At 44.7% G+C, this 15186-nt stretch overlaps 1 protein-coding gene across 1 annotated transcript in view; it reads left to right on the forward strand.

Moving 5' to 3' along the window:
• abcf2a (ATP-binding cassette, sub-family F (GCN20), member 2a) overlaps positions 1-8062 on the forward strand; it is a 62635-nt gene extending 54573 nt beyond the window's left edge. The window contains exon 15 of the mRNA XM_052022646.1: positions 5588-8062. Within this exon, the coding sequence (XP_051878606.1) occupies positions 5588-5725 (138 nt within the window). The 3' untranslated portion in view covers positions 5726-8062. The remainder of the gene's footprint in view (positions 1-5587) is intronic.
• The last annotated feature ends 7124 nt before the right edge of the window (positions 8063-15186 follow it).

A 15186-nucleotide genomic window follows, 5' to 3' on the forward strand; every position in this document is an offset into this window, starting at 1 on the left:
CGCACTGGAAACCCTCCATTTGCACCCTGTCATTACCACTACCCTGGACCTTGAACAGATGGAATATCTCTGGTAACTTGTCAAATGATATGCCATGGTGTGAACCTTCTCCATTTCTCACATCTAGAACACTGAACCTTTTATTCTTCTACGTACCTCACACGTTTCTTACAATAAACTATAACAATAACCATTTCCAAGCTACCAACTGATTTACAGACCTTATTACCATCCAAAGCCATGCCACCCTGACAACACCGACACCCCAACTTTAATATTAACCTTAATTCAAAACAAAACTATTTATCTGTAACTGCATTACACTCAAGTTGGTTTTAACAAAGCTGCAATTACTTTCCCATCACTAAAAGTTCTTTAAAACTTTCAAATCCTTTTTTTTTAATCAGAAAAAAATAAAGGCAATATATTCTAAATGGGTTAAAATGCCAAACTCCATATTAAAATGGTCACTAGTTTCCTCTGGTATTGAAAGCTGTAAAGCCTCAACATCAGGTTATTGGTATGGGCTGCTTGACAGCCTTGTCTATGGTAACACCTGTGTTAATAGTCAAGAGTAGACTGATGTGGTAATTGGCTGGAGACTTATTATTGTCCTAAACACCTCAAGTCACATCCTCAATCGAATATTCCTGAGTTTCTAGCTACCCTTAGCTGCCTTTAGGCAATCCTTTTCACTGTTAGTGCACAATGCAGCAGGGGTATTGTTTATCTGGACTTTTTACCCCATCTGGATGGGAGCCTTCCACTGGGGAGGCCTCTCTCCAACATTATTTACAGCCCAGTTCTTGAGCACACTCCATTTGGCCAGCAAAAGCCATTGCCCAGGAAGACCCATGTGGAACTGGCAGTGTGTGGTTACGAAGTTTTCTCTATGACCAGCAGTGATCATTAACACCGCCCCCGGTGGGTGAGGCCACCACTCTCTCACACTCATCAACTTGCTGATTATTCCTCCCAAGTTTCTCTCATTGTAGTTTCCCACCCATGGAACCTTCTGGTGAATCCCTGCTCTGTGTAGTCCATGGATTTCACGGGATGTTTGAAGCTTCACATGAACCAGTCTAATATTTACATTCCATTATATAATGGCTCCTCTGTGGGGACAGTCAGTATCCTAGTTGTACTGAAGTTCTGCTCCAGAACTTCAGGAGTAGGACATGGAGCATAGTGAGATCAGTGTGGGGCATACTAACGTGCTAGGGCATTTTGAGATCAAGAAGGTGGTGGTGCTGGGTCTCTTGAAGAGCATTAAGGTGGATGGCCCCAGGGTTATTGGGTTGTATCCCAGGTTATAAGAGGCGAGAGAGGAGATTGCTGGGACCTTGATCAAGGTTCACACCATGGCATATCATTTGCCAAATTACCAGAGATATTCCATCTGTTCGCATTAGTGGTAGGGAAGCTATTGGAGAGGATTTGCCTGCATTTGGAAAAGCATGGCCTGATTAGAGACAGTCAGCATGGCTTTGTGCAGGACAGGTCACGTCTTATAAACTTGATTGAGTTTGAGGGGGTGACGAAGGTGATTGAGGGTAGGACAGTTTGGTTGAGGGTAAGATGGTAGTGGTGGTGGGGTGTTCTTTGACAGGAGTTCTGTGACCAGTGTTGTGAGGGTCAGTGCTGGGACCTCCGTGATGTATATAAATGATTTGGATGAAAATGTAGGTGGGATGATTTGTAAGTTTGCAGATGACACAAAAATTGGAGTTGTGTTCAGTGAAGATTGTCAAAGGATACAGCAGGGTATAGATTAGTTGCAGATGTAGCTGAAGAAATAGCAGAAGGAGTTTAATCTGGACAAGTGAGAGGGGTTGTATTTTGGGAGGTCAAATGTAAGGGGAAAGTATACAGTAAATGGCAGAACCCTTGGGAGCATTGATGTATGGAGGAATCTGGGGTGCAAGTCCATAGCTTCCTGAAAGTGGCAACACAGATCAGGTAGTAAAGAAGGTGTACAGTATACTTGCCTTCATTGGTTGGGGCATTGAGTATAAAAGTTGAGAAATTATGTTGCAGCTGTATAAAACTTTGGTTAGGCCATACTTGGAATATTGTGGGCAGTTCTGGTCGTCCCATTAGAGGAAGGATGTGGAGGCTTTGGAGAGGGTGCAGAAGAGGTTCACCAGGATGTTTCCTGGATTGGAGAGTATTAGCTATAAGGAGAGGTTGGACAAACTTGGATTGTTTTCTCTGGAGTGTCAGAGGCTATAGGGAGACCTGATAGAAATTTAAAATTTTGAGAGGCATAGTTAAGGTAGACAGCCAGAATCTTTCTCCCAGGTTAGAAATCTCAAATACGAGAGGGCATAGCTTTGAGGTGAGAGGGGGAGGTTTAAAGAGAACGTGCGGGGCAAGTTTTTTTTAAAAAGCAGTTGTAGGTACCTGGAATGTGCTGCCAGAGGTAGTAGTGGAAGCAAATATGATAGTGATGTTCAAGAGATGTTTAGATAGGCATATGAATATGCAGGGAATAGAGGGTTATGGATCATCTGCAGGCAGAAGAGATTTTGTTTAATTGGCATTGTTCGGTGCAGTCATCATGGGCCAAGGGGCCTGTTCCTGTGCAGTAGTGTTCTTCACGTCAGTATTCACCACGGAAAAAGATCTGGGTGATTGTAGTGGGGACTTGCGGTGGCCTGAAAAGCTTGAGCATGTAGATATTAGAAAGGAGGTGGTGCTGAAACTTTTGGAAAGCATCAAGTTAGATAAGTCGCCGGGACCGGATGAGATGTACCCCAGGTTGCTGTGGGAGGCAAGGGAGGAGATTACGGAGCCTCTGACGATGATCTTTGTGCCGTCCATGGAGACAGGAGAGGTTCCGGAAGATTGGAGGGTTGCAGATGTTGTTCCCTTATTCAAGAAGGGGAGTAGGGATAGCCCAGGTCATTATAGACCGGTGAGTCTTACCTCAGTGGTTGGTAAGCTGATGGAGAAGATCCTGAGAGGCAGGATTTATGAACATTTGGAGAGGTATAATATGATTAGGAACAGTCAGCATGGCTTTGTTAAGGGCAGGTCCTGCCGTAAGAGCCTGATTGAATTTTTTGAGGATGTGACTAAGCACATCGATGAAGGAAGAGCAGTAGATGTAGTGTATATGGATTTCAGCAAGGCGTTTGATAAGGTACCCCATGCGAGGCTTATGGAGAAGGTGAGGAGACGTGGGATCCAAGGGGACATTGCAGTGTGGATCCAGAACTGTCTGGCCCACAGAAGGCAAAGAGTGGTTGTTGAGGGGTCGTATTCTGAGTGGAGGTCGGTGACCAGTGGTGTACCTCAGGGATCTGTACTGGGACCCTTACTATTTGATTTTTATAAATGACCTGGATGAGGAAGTGGAGGGATGGGTTAGTAAGTTTGCGGATGACACGAAGGTTGAGGGTGTTGTGGATAGTTTGGAGGGCTGTCAGAGGTTACAGAGGGATATAGATAAGATGCAGAGTTGGGCTGAGAAGTGGCAGATGCAGTTCAACCCAGGTAAGTGTGAAGTGGTTCATTTTGGTAGGTCAAATATGTTGGTGGAATATAGTCTTAATGGTAGGACTCTTGGCAGTGTGGAGGATCAGAGGGATCTTGGGGTCTGAGTCCATAGGACGCTCAAAGTGGAGGCGCAGGTTGACTCTGTGGTTAAGAAGGCATATGGTGTATTGTCCTTCATCAATCGGAGTTGAATTTAGGAGCCGGGAGATATTGTTGCAGCTATATAGGTCCCTGGTCAGACCCCACTTGGAATATTGTGCTCGGTTCTGGTACGCCTCACTACAGGAAAGATGTGGAAGCCATGGAGAGGGTGCAGAGGAGATTTACAAGGATGCTGCCTGGGATGTGGAGCATGCCTTATGAAAGCAGATTGAGGGAACTCGGCCTTTTCTCCTTGGAGAGACAGAGGATGAGGGGGGACCTGATAGAGGTGTATAAGATGATGAGAAGTATTCATAGGGTAGACAGTCAGAGGCTTTTCCCCAGGGCTGAAATGGTGGCCACAAGAGGACATAGGTTTAAGGTGCTGGGGAGTAGATATAGAGGAGACATCAGGGGTAAGTTTTTTACTCAGAGAGTGGTGAGTGCGGGGAATGGGCTGCCGGAGATGGTGGTGGAGGCGGATACGATAGGGTCTTTCAAGAGACTGTTAGATAGGTATATGGAGCTGAGTAAAATAGAGGGTTATGGGTAAGCCTAATAATTTCTAGGGTAGGGACATGTTCGGCACAGCTTTGTGGGCCAGAAGGCCTGAATTGTGCTGTAATTGTTCTATGTTCTAACTTGCTGTGCTGTTAGCCAAGTATTTAGTATAGTTGCAATATGTGTATGTACCTGAAAAATTGCTCAGATGCATTAAAAGCACAAGGTTATCACCCCATCAGCCTACTCTTGTGTTAGCAGAGGAGGTGCCATTGATGGAGCCAGCAGCATGTTCCAATAACCTGCTGCATCTGCTTTCGATAGGATCACATCCTCTGGAGCACAGTATAACCATTGACCAAATGAGAGTAATTGCAGTAGAGAAGGCTATTTAGCTAAAGTCTGAACAAACCAGTTGGTTGTCTTCCCCCACCACCTGCAAAAGCCCTGTAAACTTCTTAGCGTAAGCAATTTTCTTTTGAATTCTGTTTCTTGCCCTCAAACACCCTTCTGAAACCAGAAATGAATCTGATTTGTTTTATTTAGTGGGTGAGCTGACAGCTGAATCTTTATATTCAGCATTGTTGACAATAAAATCCTGCACCATTTCATACTTAGTTTTCTGTAAATTCACTTTGTACTTTTATCACTTTAATAAAAATTCTTCCTTGCATCCCACTTTGCTCCTGTCCAAAACCTTAACTCTCCCCTAGTCCCTGTACACAAGCCAACAAGAATATTTTTGACCACCTTATTCAAATATGTCTTCAGTTTTTTTTTACATCAAATCTCCCCTCAACCTCTGGTTCTGAAAGCAAGCCCAACTTCTCCCACCTAATTTAGTAGCTAACATCCCTTGTGCCTGGAGCCATTCTGATAAATCTCTTCTGTGCCCTCTCAAGTTTCATATCCTTCCTATAGTGTGACTAGAACAAGTAGAATACTCAAGTTGTGGCAAAGTTCAGCATAACCTCCCTGCTTTTGTAACCAATATTTATGAAACTTAAGATCCCATATACTTGGCTAATTATTCTCTCTATGCCCTGCCACACTCAAACACTGTTCCTTCAGTGTACTGATGTGAAGAGGACAGGGTGTGGTACAAGTTATGGTAAAACTGATGTCACTGGGAATCAAGGAGCAAACACTTCGATGGCTGGATCATACCTCACACAAAGGAACATACTTGTAGATGTTGAGGGCCGATCTTCTCCATATCAAGGTATTTTGCAACATTTGGTGACATTGCTTAGCTGGATCCCTGGGCCTATAATGGAGAAAGGGGTGGAAAGGAACCAGAGTGAGCTGAGAGAAATGCCTGGAGAATTTTGAGTAGCAGTCTCCAATGGGGGGCTGGCTGTGTGTCTGTTGGGTTGGGAGAAAATTCCCACTCATCCTGGTCTAAGTGTCTGTGTCTGACACTAACCTCTGATTTGTTTCTCAGGTTGCTCAGGAGATCTGGGTGTGTGAGAAGCAGACAATCAGGAAGTGGCAAGGAGGCATCCTGTCCTACAAGGAGCATTTGAAGTCCAAGATGTTGGGTGACAACCCTCAGAGCAGCAGGAAGACTCCCAGTGCCTGATATGTCAGCAGTGACTTGGTATCAACATTAAGAAAAGTTCTATAAAACGTTACAGATCATCCTTTTAGAGCCCCAGGGGGCTTGACACGGCAGTGTGGGTGTGGCTGAGCTTAAGCATGCTAGACAATTAAAATCAAGCGCAGATCGCTGATCCTAGAAGCTATAGTTCTCCTCTGGTTAAGGTCGGGCAGGGAGAGCTTGAAGAACACTATCCTCCAGTGGAGGGTTGGCTGCTTCAGTTTGTGCTGACATTGTGGGTACTGCCTGTCTTGACCCTTTATCTTGCTACAATGCCACCTCCATTCTTGGAAAATCTGATCCCTTGCCTAATGTTTTGAGCCAAGCTCCAGGATGTGTCCTGCCCCCACCCTGCTCCAGCACTTTTTTGGAAAGTGGAGCGGGGAGGGTGGCACTGCATGAATGCTTGGCCCCTGTGATCTTGTACCCTTAACAGGCAGGGCTTTAGTCATTTTCCAAGAAAAGGAAGATTCCTTTGCTGTGATGAGTCCTAACCAGGGCCTTCTGCACATACCATAAGAGCCCTGGAGCTGTACCTGCCTTGCTCATCTCCCTGCTGTTCAGGTTGGTTGTAGGGTGTTGTGCATTTGTTGAAAGGAATGGCTGCATTGTTGTATGGTTAGTACAATCAGTTTAGACCCACACTTCCACATTCTTTTGTAGCTTCCCTCAGAGAAAGAAGAACACCTGTTCATTATAAACTAACCATCCAAAGATTATGGTTCTGATGGCCAATTCCAGTTAAAATCTATATTAATGTTTTGCTCATTTTTATAAGAATGCTATAACTTGTTGCACTGTCACAATGCCTTCCCCAGCACCTGAGTGTGGGGCTCTCAAGTGAAAGTGTGAGAGAACCACAAACTTTATTTATTTGTGGGTTGTGCACTGTTGTCGTCCTGACCTGGAAGGGCAATACTGAGTGAAGTGTGGTTTCTATTTAACCTTCAAGAATCTCTTCCATGTCCCTTCTAAACCTCCCCTACAGGATCTGAGTAAAAACTTGCATTTGTGTTTGCTGCTGTGTGATCTCTGCCCTGTGCAGGTGTGTAACATACAGATTCTTTTAATGTGAAAGGTTCTAATCCATAATGTAGTCAATATCCCTCAGACTGTAAAATTATAGGATTCCTGGAAAGGGGGCTGGGAGGAATCCTACAATATTAACTTTGGGGTGATCCCTGTTAATCTGATTACTTGAACAGTCCTTGCTTCTGTTGGGTCTGTACACTGCTGTTGGTCAGTGTCCTGTGGCCCCATGCAAAACATCTGTGGCTTCCCGTTCCTTGCTGCTGCTGTGTGCTGCCAGCCCAGTGTCCACTACTGCCCTGTGGTGTTCCAGACTGAGGAATGCATAGTTAGCACTGTGTTCTTTGTAAAAGCCTTCCAAATATTGATCTTGGGTATGTTTGAGAACAGGAGGTGAACTTAAGAGGCCTTGCTCATGGGGACACAAAGCAGTATAGAACTTGCATGTATCATTTTTCCTGTTTGCTACTTCCCATGCTCCCTTTCCTAGCCCATCTTCTGAGGAGGAGCAGTTCTGGTCCAATAATGCTTTGTTTGTTGAAGACAAGTTAGTAATGTCATACCAGGTTTGAAGAGATCCCTATCGGGTCTGAACTTCTGGTTTTTGGAGGTCATTTCAAAGGTATTGACATCCTGCCCTTGGAAGATCAATGGAGCTTCCTAGACTGTTCAAGGGTTGAGACCACTTTTTCTCTAATATATTTTGGAGATGAGGATAGATTGGATACTTTCCATTTGTCAGGAGTTCTGGAACTTGGTTAGTTTTGCTTCTCTCCCCCACCCCCTTGCTGAAACAAACCTTGGTGTGGGGACTCACCCTTGACATTGAACTCCAACCAGGGAGAGTGGAACCGCCTTTCCTACTTAAACAGAATCTGTGCATTTTCCCTCCCCCACCCCTAAATCTTAAATTGGTCTCACCACTGACCTACCAGTACTGTAGCCCAGCGTTGATCATCAATCTGTCCCCTCCAGTACTCCACCTTAACACCGCACAATTTGATGCTTTCTCCAGTATGATCGGTCTGGACGGAGTTTGCAGTTGGGCATTTTTCTTTAGGTGGACATGGCATTCTCAGCATTCCTTGTGGACTCCGCAATGTCTTTGCAGTAATGATTCTGATGTATCTTGTTTTAAAAATGTATTGAACATTTGAATCCCTTGCTGTAAAGAGTACCTGATGATTTGGAGACGGTGATTGCAGATTGTCTGGTTCCAGTGTTATATTTTAGGGAAAAATAAAGTTTACTGGAGAATGTTTCTAACCCTATTTATCTTTTGGTGTAATTGTTTTCTTACTGTGCTTAAGGAATTGACAGACTGACTGCAATCTCGACTAATGGAAGGCTTCTGGTCAAAAGGAGTCTTTGAGGAGTTTCCAGCATATTTTATGCCCCTGCAGTAACCTGTCCCTAATTTTAAATTGCAGTCGCCTCCTTGAGAGGCATTGCTGCTGGGTCAGTATCCAGATGTTGGGATCCAGAGCACCTAACCTGAGAAGATAGAACTTGATTCTATGAAGAATTTCAAAAGCACTTTTGAGAAAAGAAGCCAGGGCCTTCCTTAGCATTCAGGATGAGTGGGATAGGCTGAGTGAGTCCCATAATGCTTGTGGTCCTATGGATCAGGGGATGTGGCAAATCTAGTTCTCCACCATAGAACAGTATGGCACAGAACAGGCCCTTCAGCCCACAGTGTTGTGCTGATCTAATTAATCAAATCCCTTCTGCCCTAAATATCCATATCCTTACATTTCCCACACATTCATGTGCCTATCTGAGAGCCTCTTGAATGCCTCTTATTTGCCTCCACCACCACCCCAGGCAGCACATTCCAGGCACCCACCACTGGGCTTTCTATATAAAAAAAATTGCCCCACACATCTCTTGAATTTGCCGCCTATCACCTCAAATGCATGACTTCTGGTATTAAACATTACAACCCAGGTAAAAAGATGCTGGCTGTCTGTCTATACCTCATAATCTTATAAACCTTTGTCAGATCTCCCCTCAGCTTCCAGTGCTCCAGAGAAAGGAACCCAAGTTTGTCCAACCTCTCCCTTATAGCACATGCCCTCTTATTTCAGGCAGCATCCTGGTAAACCTACACCCTCTCCAAAGCCTGCAAGGGCAGGCATGGTAGTGTAGTGGTTAGTGTAATGCTATTACAGCACCAGTGACCCGGGTTCAATTCTGGCCGCTGTTTGTAAGGAGTTTGTACGTTCTCCCAGTGTCTGTGTAGGTTTCCTCCCACATTCCAAAGACGTACAGGTTAGGAAGTTGTGGGCATGCTACATTGGTGCCAGAAGTGTGGTGACACTTGTGGGCTGCCCCCAGAACACTCTATGCAAAAGGTGCATTTCACTGTGTGTTTTGATGTACATGTGACTAATAAAGATATCTTGTATCCTTCTTATAATGGGGTGACCAGAATTGAATGCAATACTCCAGATGTGGCCTAACCAGAGTTTTATAAAGCTGCAGCATAACTTCCTGACTCTTGAACTCATTGCCTTGATTAATAAAGGCAAGCATTGCCTTTACCACCCTATCAACCTGTGTAGCCACTTTCAGGGAGCTATGAACTTGGACCCCAAGACCCCTCTGCTCATCAACACTTAAGGGTCTTGCCATTACCAGTGTACTGTCTCTTTACATTTGATCTCCCAAGGTGCAACAGCCAGAAGTTCTGAGTGGATGATCCCTCTCTGCCTCCTCCATTGGTCCCCAGTATGACAGATGTCAGTCTTTAATCATTCCTTGATATCATGTGAAGTGAATTAGCTAAAGGCATTGGATATGGCAAAGGCTATAGGCCTTGCCAGAATTCTGGCAATAGTACTGTAGCACAAGGCTTCAGAGCTTGCTGCATCCTTGGCCAAGCTGTTCCAGCTACAACACTGGCATCTACCCAGAAGCAGGACAAATCCAACCCAGCCATTTACTGCCCCATTAGTCTATGCTCCATCAGCAAAGTGATGGAAAGGATAATCAGTAGTGCTATCAAATGACACTTGCTGGGCAACAACCGGCTCACAGAAGCTCAGCTTGGGTTCTGTCAAAGTCACTTGGCTCCCGAGCTCATTACAGCCTTGGTTCAAACACAGACTAAAGAACTGAACTCCAGATATAAAGTGAGTAACTGCCCTTCACATCAAGGCAGCATTTCATCAGGAATAGCATCAAGGAGTTCTGGCTAAACTGGAGTCAAAGGGAAGCACAAGGAAAAACCTTCTGCTGATTGGAATCATACTGAGCATAAAGGAAGGTGGTTGGAGGTCAATCAGTTCAGCCACGGGACAACTCTGCAGGAATTCCTCAGTTGGATCCTAGGTCCAACCATCTTAAGCTGCTTCATTATATTTCACATCTTACAAGTCAGTGATAATTCTGATTCATCAATGACCTGTCTTAAGATCAGAAGTAGGGATGTTTGCTGATGATTACACAATGTTCAGCACTGTTCACAACTCCTCAGATAATGAGCAACACCCAAAAAGCTGGAGAAACTCAGTGGGTCAGGTCAGGCAGCATCTGTGGAGATAAATGGACAGTTGATGTTTCTGAGCAAGACTCTTCATCAGGACTGGAAAGGGGAGATAGCCAGTAAAAGAAAAAAGAGTGGGGGGACAGGGGTGGAGCAAGAACTGGCAGGTGATAGGTGGATCCAGGTTTTTTTTTGGGGGGGGTTGATGGCAGGTGAGGGACAGGGAGAGTGGGAATGATGTCAGAAGCTGGGAAGTGATAGGTGGAAGTGACAAAGGGCTGAAGAAGATGGAATCTGACAGGACAGTGGACCATGGAATGGAGGGAAGGAGGGGAATGGGTGGGTGATGGGCAGATTGAGAAGGCAGGGAAGGGTAATAGGGCCGGTGGGATAGGGGAGACAAAGGAGAGTGGTTACTGGAAGTTAGAGAAATCAATTTTCATGCCTCTTTCCAGTCCTGATGAAGGGTCTCAACTTTAAACATTGATTGTCCATTTCCATCTATAGATGCTACCTGACCTGCTGAGTTCCTCCAGCATTTCTTATGTTGCTCCAGTCTCTCTTGTGTTGTCTCAAATAATGAAATAGTCCACAATCAAATGCAAGAAGACCTGGACATCCAGGCCTGGGCTGATGTGTGGCGTGAATGTTACTTGTCAGCCAGCCAATGACAATATCCAACAAGAGGAAATCCAGCTATCACGCCCTGACATTCAATGGCATTACCATCACTGAATCTCCCACTATTGATACCCTGGGGGTTACCATTGAACAGAAACTGAACTGGAGTAGCCATATATGCAATGTGGCTACAAGAGCAGGTCAGAGGCTAGGGATCATGGCAAGTAACTCACTGCCAATCTCCCCAAAGGCTGTCCACCATCTACAAGGCTCTGTATATGGGACAGTGTATGGCCAGGTTGGATTTGTCCTGCTTCTTGTGGATAGGAACTATCTGGGTAGATGCCGGTGTTGTAGCTGGAACAGCTTGGCCAAGGATGCAGCAAGTTCTGTAGCACAAGTGTTCAGTACTATTGCCAGAATGTTGTCAGGCCCCATTCCGTAGCAACAGTCTGCTCATGGAAGCTCAGTTTGGGTTCTGCTGTAGTGTGATGAAATACTCTCCACTTGACTGGATGAGTGCAGCTTCAGCAACACTCGAACGACACCATAAAGGATTCAGCAGCATGCTTGATAGGCACCCCATCCACAACCATACATTCACTCCACCACTGACAAACAGTGGCAGCAGTTTGTACTACTACAGGATGCACTATAGCAACTCACCAACACTCCCTCACTAGCACCTTACAAAACCACAATCTGTACCAGCTAGGACAAGGGCAGCAAAATCACCACCTGGAAGTTACCCTCCAATCCACACACCATTCTGACTTGGAAATATATCGCCGTTCCTTCACCATCGCTGGGTCAAAATCCTGGAACTCCCTCCCTAACAGCACTGTAGGTGTATCCACACCTCAAGGCCTGCAGCGGTTCAAGAAGGCAGCTCACCACCACCAAGGGCAATTACAGACAAGCAACTAAGTGCTGGCTCAACCTGCAAAGCCCACATCCCTTGAATGAATATAAAAATAAGCTGCAAAAATGACAGAGGCTAAAAGAGCAGGCGCTAAATATTTTGGAAGTGCAGATGTAAATGAATGTGGTACTGAAGGAGGTGGGAGCTGGAAGACACTGGTGTGGGTGGAGAGTGCTACAAGGAAGCAAAGCAGGTTGGCCCTCAGGGACTGGGATGATTGAGCACAGACTTCTTGTGCAAGACAGTGAGAAAGTGGATTGGGGAGTTTGTATAGAAAATGTGAAACGAATAGACACCTATATTTGTGAAAAAGATGCATTAACTATTAGTGTACCACAAAGATCAGTGCTTTGATTATTCATAATAGGAGTTGATTGATCCCAATTTGAATTTTTGGATCTAGAATGAATGGTTTATATTGACTTTGAATATAGAATAATTGTGTTCTTAGCCCTCTGAGAGAATAATAGATTTGCAATCTGAAGAAAAAAATCATCCATATCTTACTATCAAGTGACTGAGACTATGTCCCCTATTTCTAGATTGCCCCACTTGCTCAGTGCAGCTGATGGAAGAATTAGCATTGTACTTTGGTGGACAGGACAGAATGGAGAGTTTAAATAAAAAGGCAAGGGTTAAGTGCTAAAGTAAACCAAGGTCACACTGACACTTGCACTAATGGCTGTGTGGACAAAGTGGGAGATGATACAACTGGTGGAAACTTTCAATCACGGGGAAGCCATCATCACTGCTCAGCCACACTTCCAACCACACCATTACATTATGAGAATACATGACTCCCGTGAACCCCTGAATCTTCCTTGTTGAGCACTTTGAGTGCTGTAGCCCTGAACCAATGATTAGACACTACCACTAGCTCTTGATCTGCTACTCACTGTTCCTTTACAAAGTTCCCTGACAAACCTATTCTCAGCATGACACAAGTGCACCTCTCAATGAATCTGTCATGAAAGACAATTATAAATAGTAAAATGTTGCCCTAGCAACCCTTGGAGACTTCCTTAAATAGCTTGAGGGACCTCAGTAATTGAAAAGGAAGGGAAAATGGAGCAGATTGGTGTGTCCTGATATTCTATGCAGTTTTGATTTGTTCTGACTGCATGGGCACAGATGACCTGATCCCTTACCTGGATGCAGTCTGTTCCAGGGATCACACTAGCGAAGAAAAGCTCCTTTCTTTAAAAAAAACACTTGTGATTTCTGTCTCTTCACAACCAGCTGTCATGGGTGAATCTTGATAGGACACGGTTGTGTTGTTAGTGGTCATCCTCCAATACATCAGCCAGTGTGAATTTAGTTGGTGAGCATGAGCAAACTCAACCATTGCTTTCATGGCCCCTCAGTATCTGCACTTCTTAGTGGAGGTCATTGTATCAGGACACAGGGTTTCAACCTGAAATGTTAACAATTCTCTCCCCAACCCCCCTCCAATGCTGCTTGACCCACTGAGTTCCTCCAGCAGATTGTTTGTTGCTTTGATGTACTTATACTCCTAGGCCCCTCTGTTCTACAACACTCCCCAGGGCCCTACCATTCACTATGAAAGTCCAAAATGCAACATCTCACACTTATCTGAATTGAACACCATTTGCTATTCCTCGCCCACTGATCAAGATCCTGGTATAATTTTTGATAACCTTCTTCACTGTCGACGACACCACCTATTTTAGTGTCGTCTGCAAACTTACTAACTATGCCTTGTACATTCTCATCCAAATTGTTTACATGAATGACGAACAACGATGGGCCCGGCAACGATCCCTGAGGCACACCACTAGTCACAGGCCTCCAGTCCAAGAAATCACCCTGTTTCCTAATGCCAAGCCAATTATGCACCACTTAGCTAGCTCTCCCTGGATCCCATACAATCTAACCTTCCAGACTAGCCTTCCATGAGGGACCTTGTCAAAGTCCATACAGACAACGTCCTCATCAATCCTCTTGGTTACCTCTTCAAAAAACTCTTAACAGATTTGTGAAACAATTTCCCATGCACAAAGCCATGCTGACTATCCCTGATCAGCCCTTATCTATCCAAATGCTGGAGGTCCTGTCCCTCAGAATCTTCCCCCAGTAACTGACCCACTGATGTCAGGCTGATTGGCCTGTAGTTCCCTGGCTTGTCTTTGCTGCCTTTCTTTGATAAAGTTAGAACATTAGCCACCCTCCAGTCTTCTGGAACTGTGGCTAAAGATGATGCAGGGGCCTTTGCAATGTCTTCCCTAGCTTCCCACAAGGATTCACTTGGCCAGGCCCTGGGGATTTATCCACCCTAATGTACTTTAAGGCTGCCAATACTTCCTCTTTGGTAACTCGTAAATGGTGAACCTCTCCTGCACCCTCCACATCCTTCCTGTAATGTGGCAACTAGAACTGCGCACAGTGCTGCAAATGGGGCCTAGCCATTTCTATACAACTGCAACATGCCTTCCGGACTTTTATACTCAACACCTCGACCAATGAAGGCAAGCGTGCCATGCACCTTCATTATTACCCTATCTACTTGTCACTTTCATGGAGCTATGGACTTGCACCTCAAGTTCATAGCACCCTATGTACCTGTTCTTCAATACTCCCAAGGGTCCTGTCATTTACAGTATAGTTTCCCCTTATATTTGTCCTCCCAAAGTGCAACACCTCACACTTGTTGGGATTAAACTCCATCAGCTATTTCTCTGCCCACATTACTAAATGGTCTATATCCTGCTGATTTCTTTGACAATCTTTCTCACTATCCAAAACTGCCAATTTTTATGTCATCTGCAAACTAATCAGCCCACCCAGATTTTCATCCAAATCACTTATAGAGTCATAGAATTATACAGCACAAGAACAGCCCCTTAATCCCAACCCATCCATGCCAACTAAGTTGCCTACCTGAGCTGGTCCCATTTGCCTGCATTTGGCCCATATCCCTCTAAACCTTTCCTATCCATGCACCTGCCCAAATGTCTTTTAAACATTGTAATTGCCCATCAATCCCCTTTTGATTCTTTGCCACTTACAATAAGGGGTTAATTTACAAACTGCACATCTTCAGAATGTGGGAGAAAACTGGAGCACCAGAGAAAACTCATGTAGTCACAGAGGGAATTGCAAACTCTGCAGACAGCAGCCAAGATCAGGGTTAGACCCAAATACTTGGAGCTGTGAGCACTAACCACTCTGCCATGATCAGCAGAGATGCCCTTGAATGTCATAAATCACTATGGTATATTTAAACTGGCCTTGGATTCTTTCAGAAGAATCACTCATGATGAAAAATAAATTATAGTTTTAAAGGTTATGAAATTAAAAAAAAGAGGTAATTATGTCCATCATTTTCCATTTATATATAATTGGGCCTTATTCTTTTACTTTAAA

The sequence above is a fragment of the Pristis pectinata genome, chromosome 9, assembly GCF_009764475.1.
Source record: "Pristis pectinata isolate sPriPec2 chromosome 9, sPriPec2.1.pri, whole genome shotgun sequence".
Taxonomy (NCBI): domain Eukaryota; kingdom Metazoa; phylum Chordata; class Chondrichthyes; order Rhinopristiformes; family Pristidae; genus Pristis; species Pristis pectinata.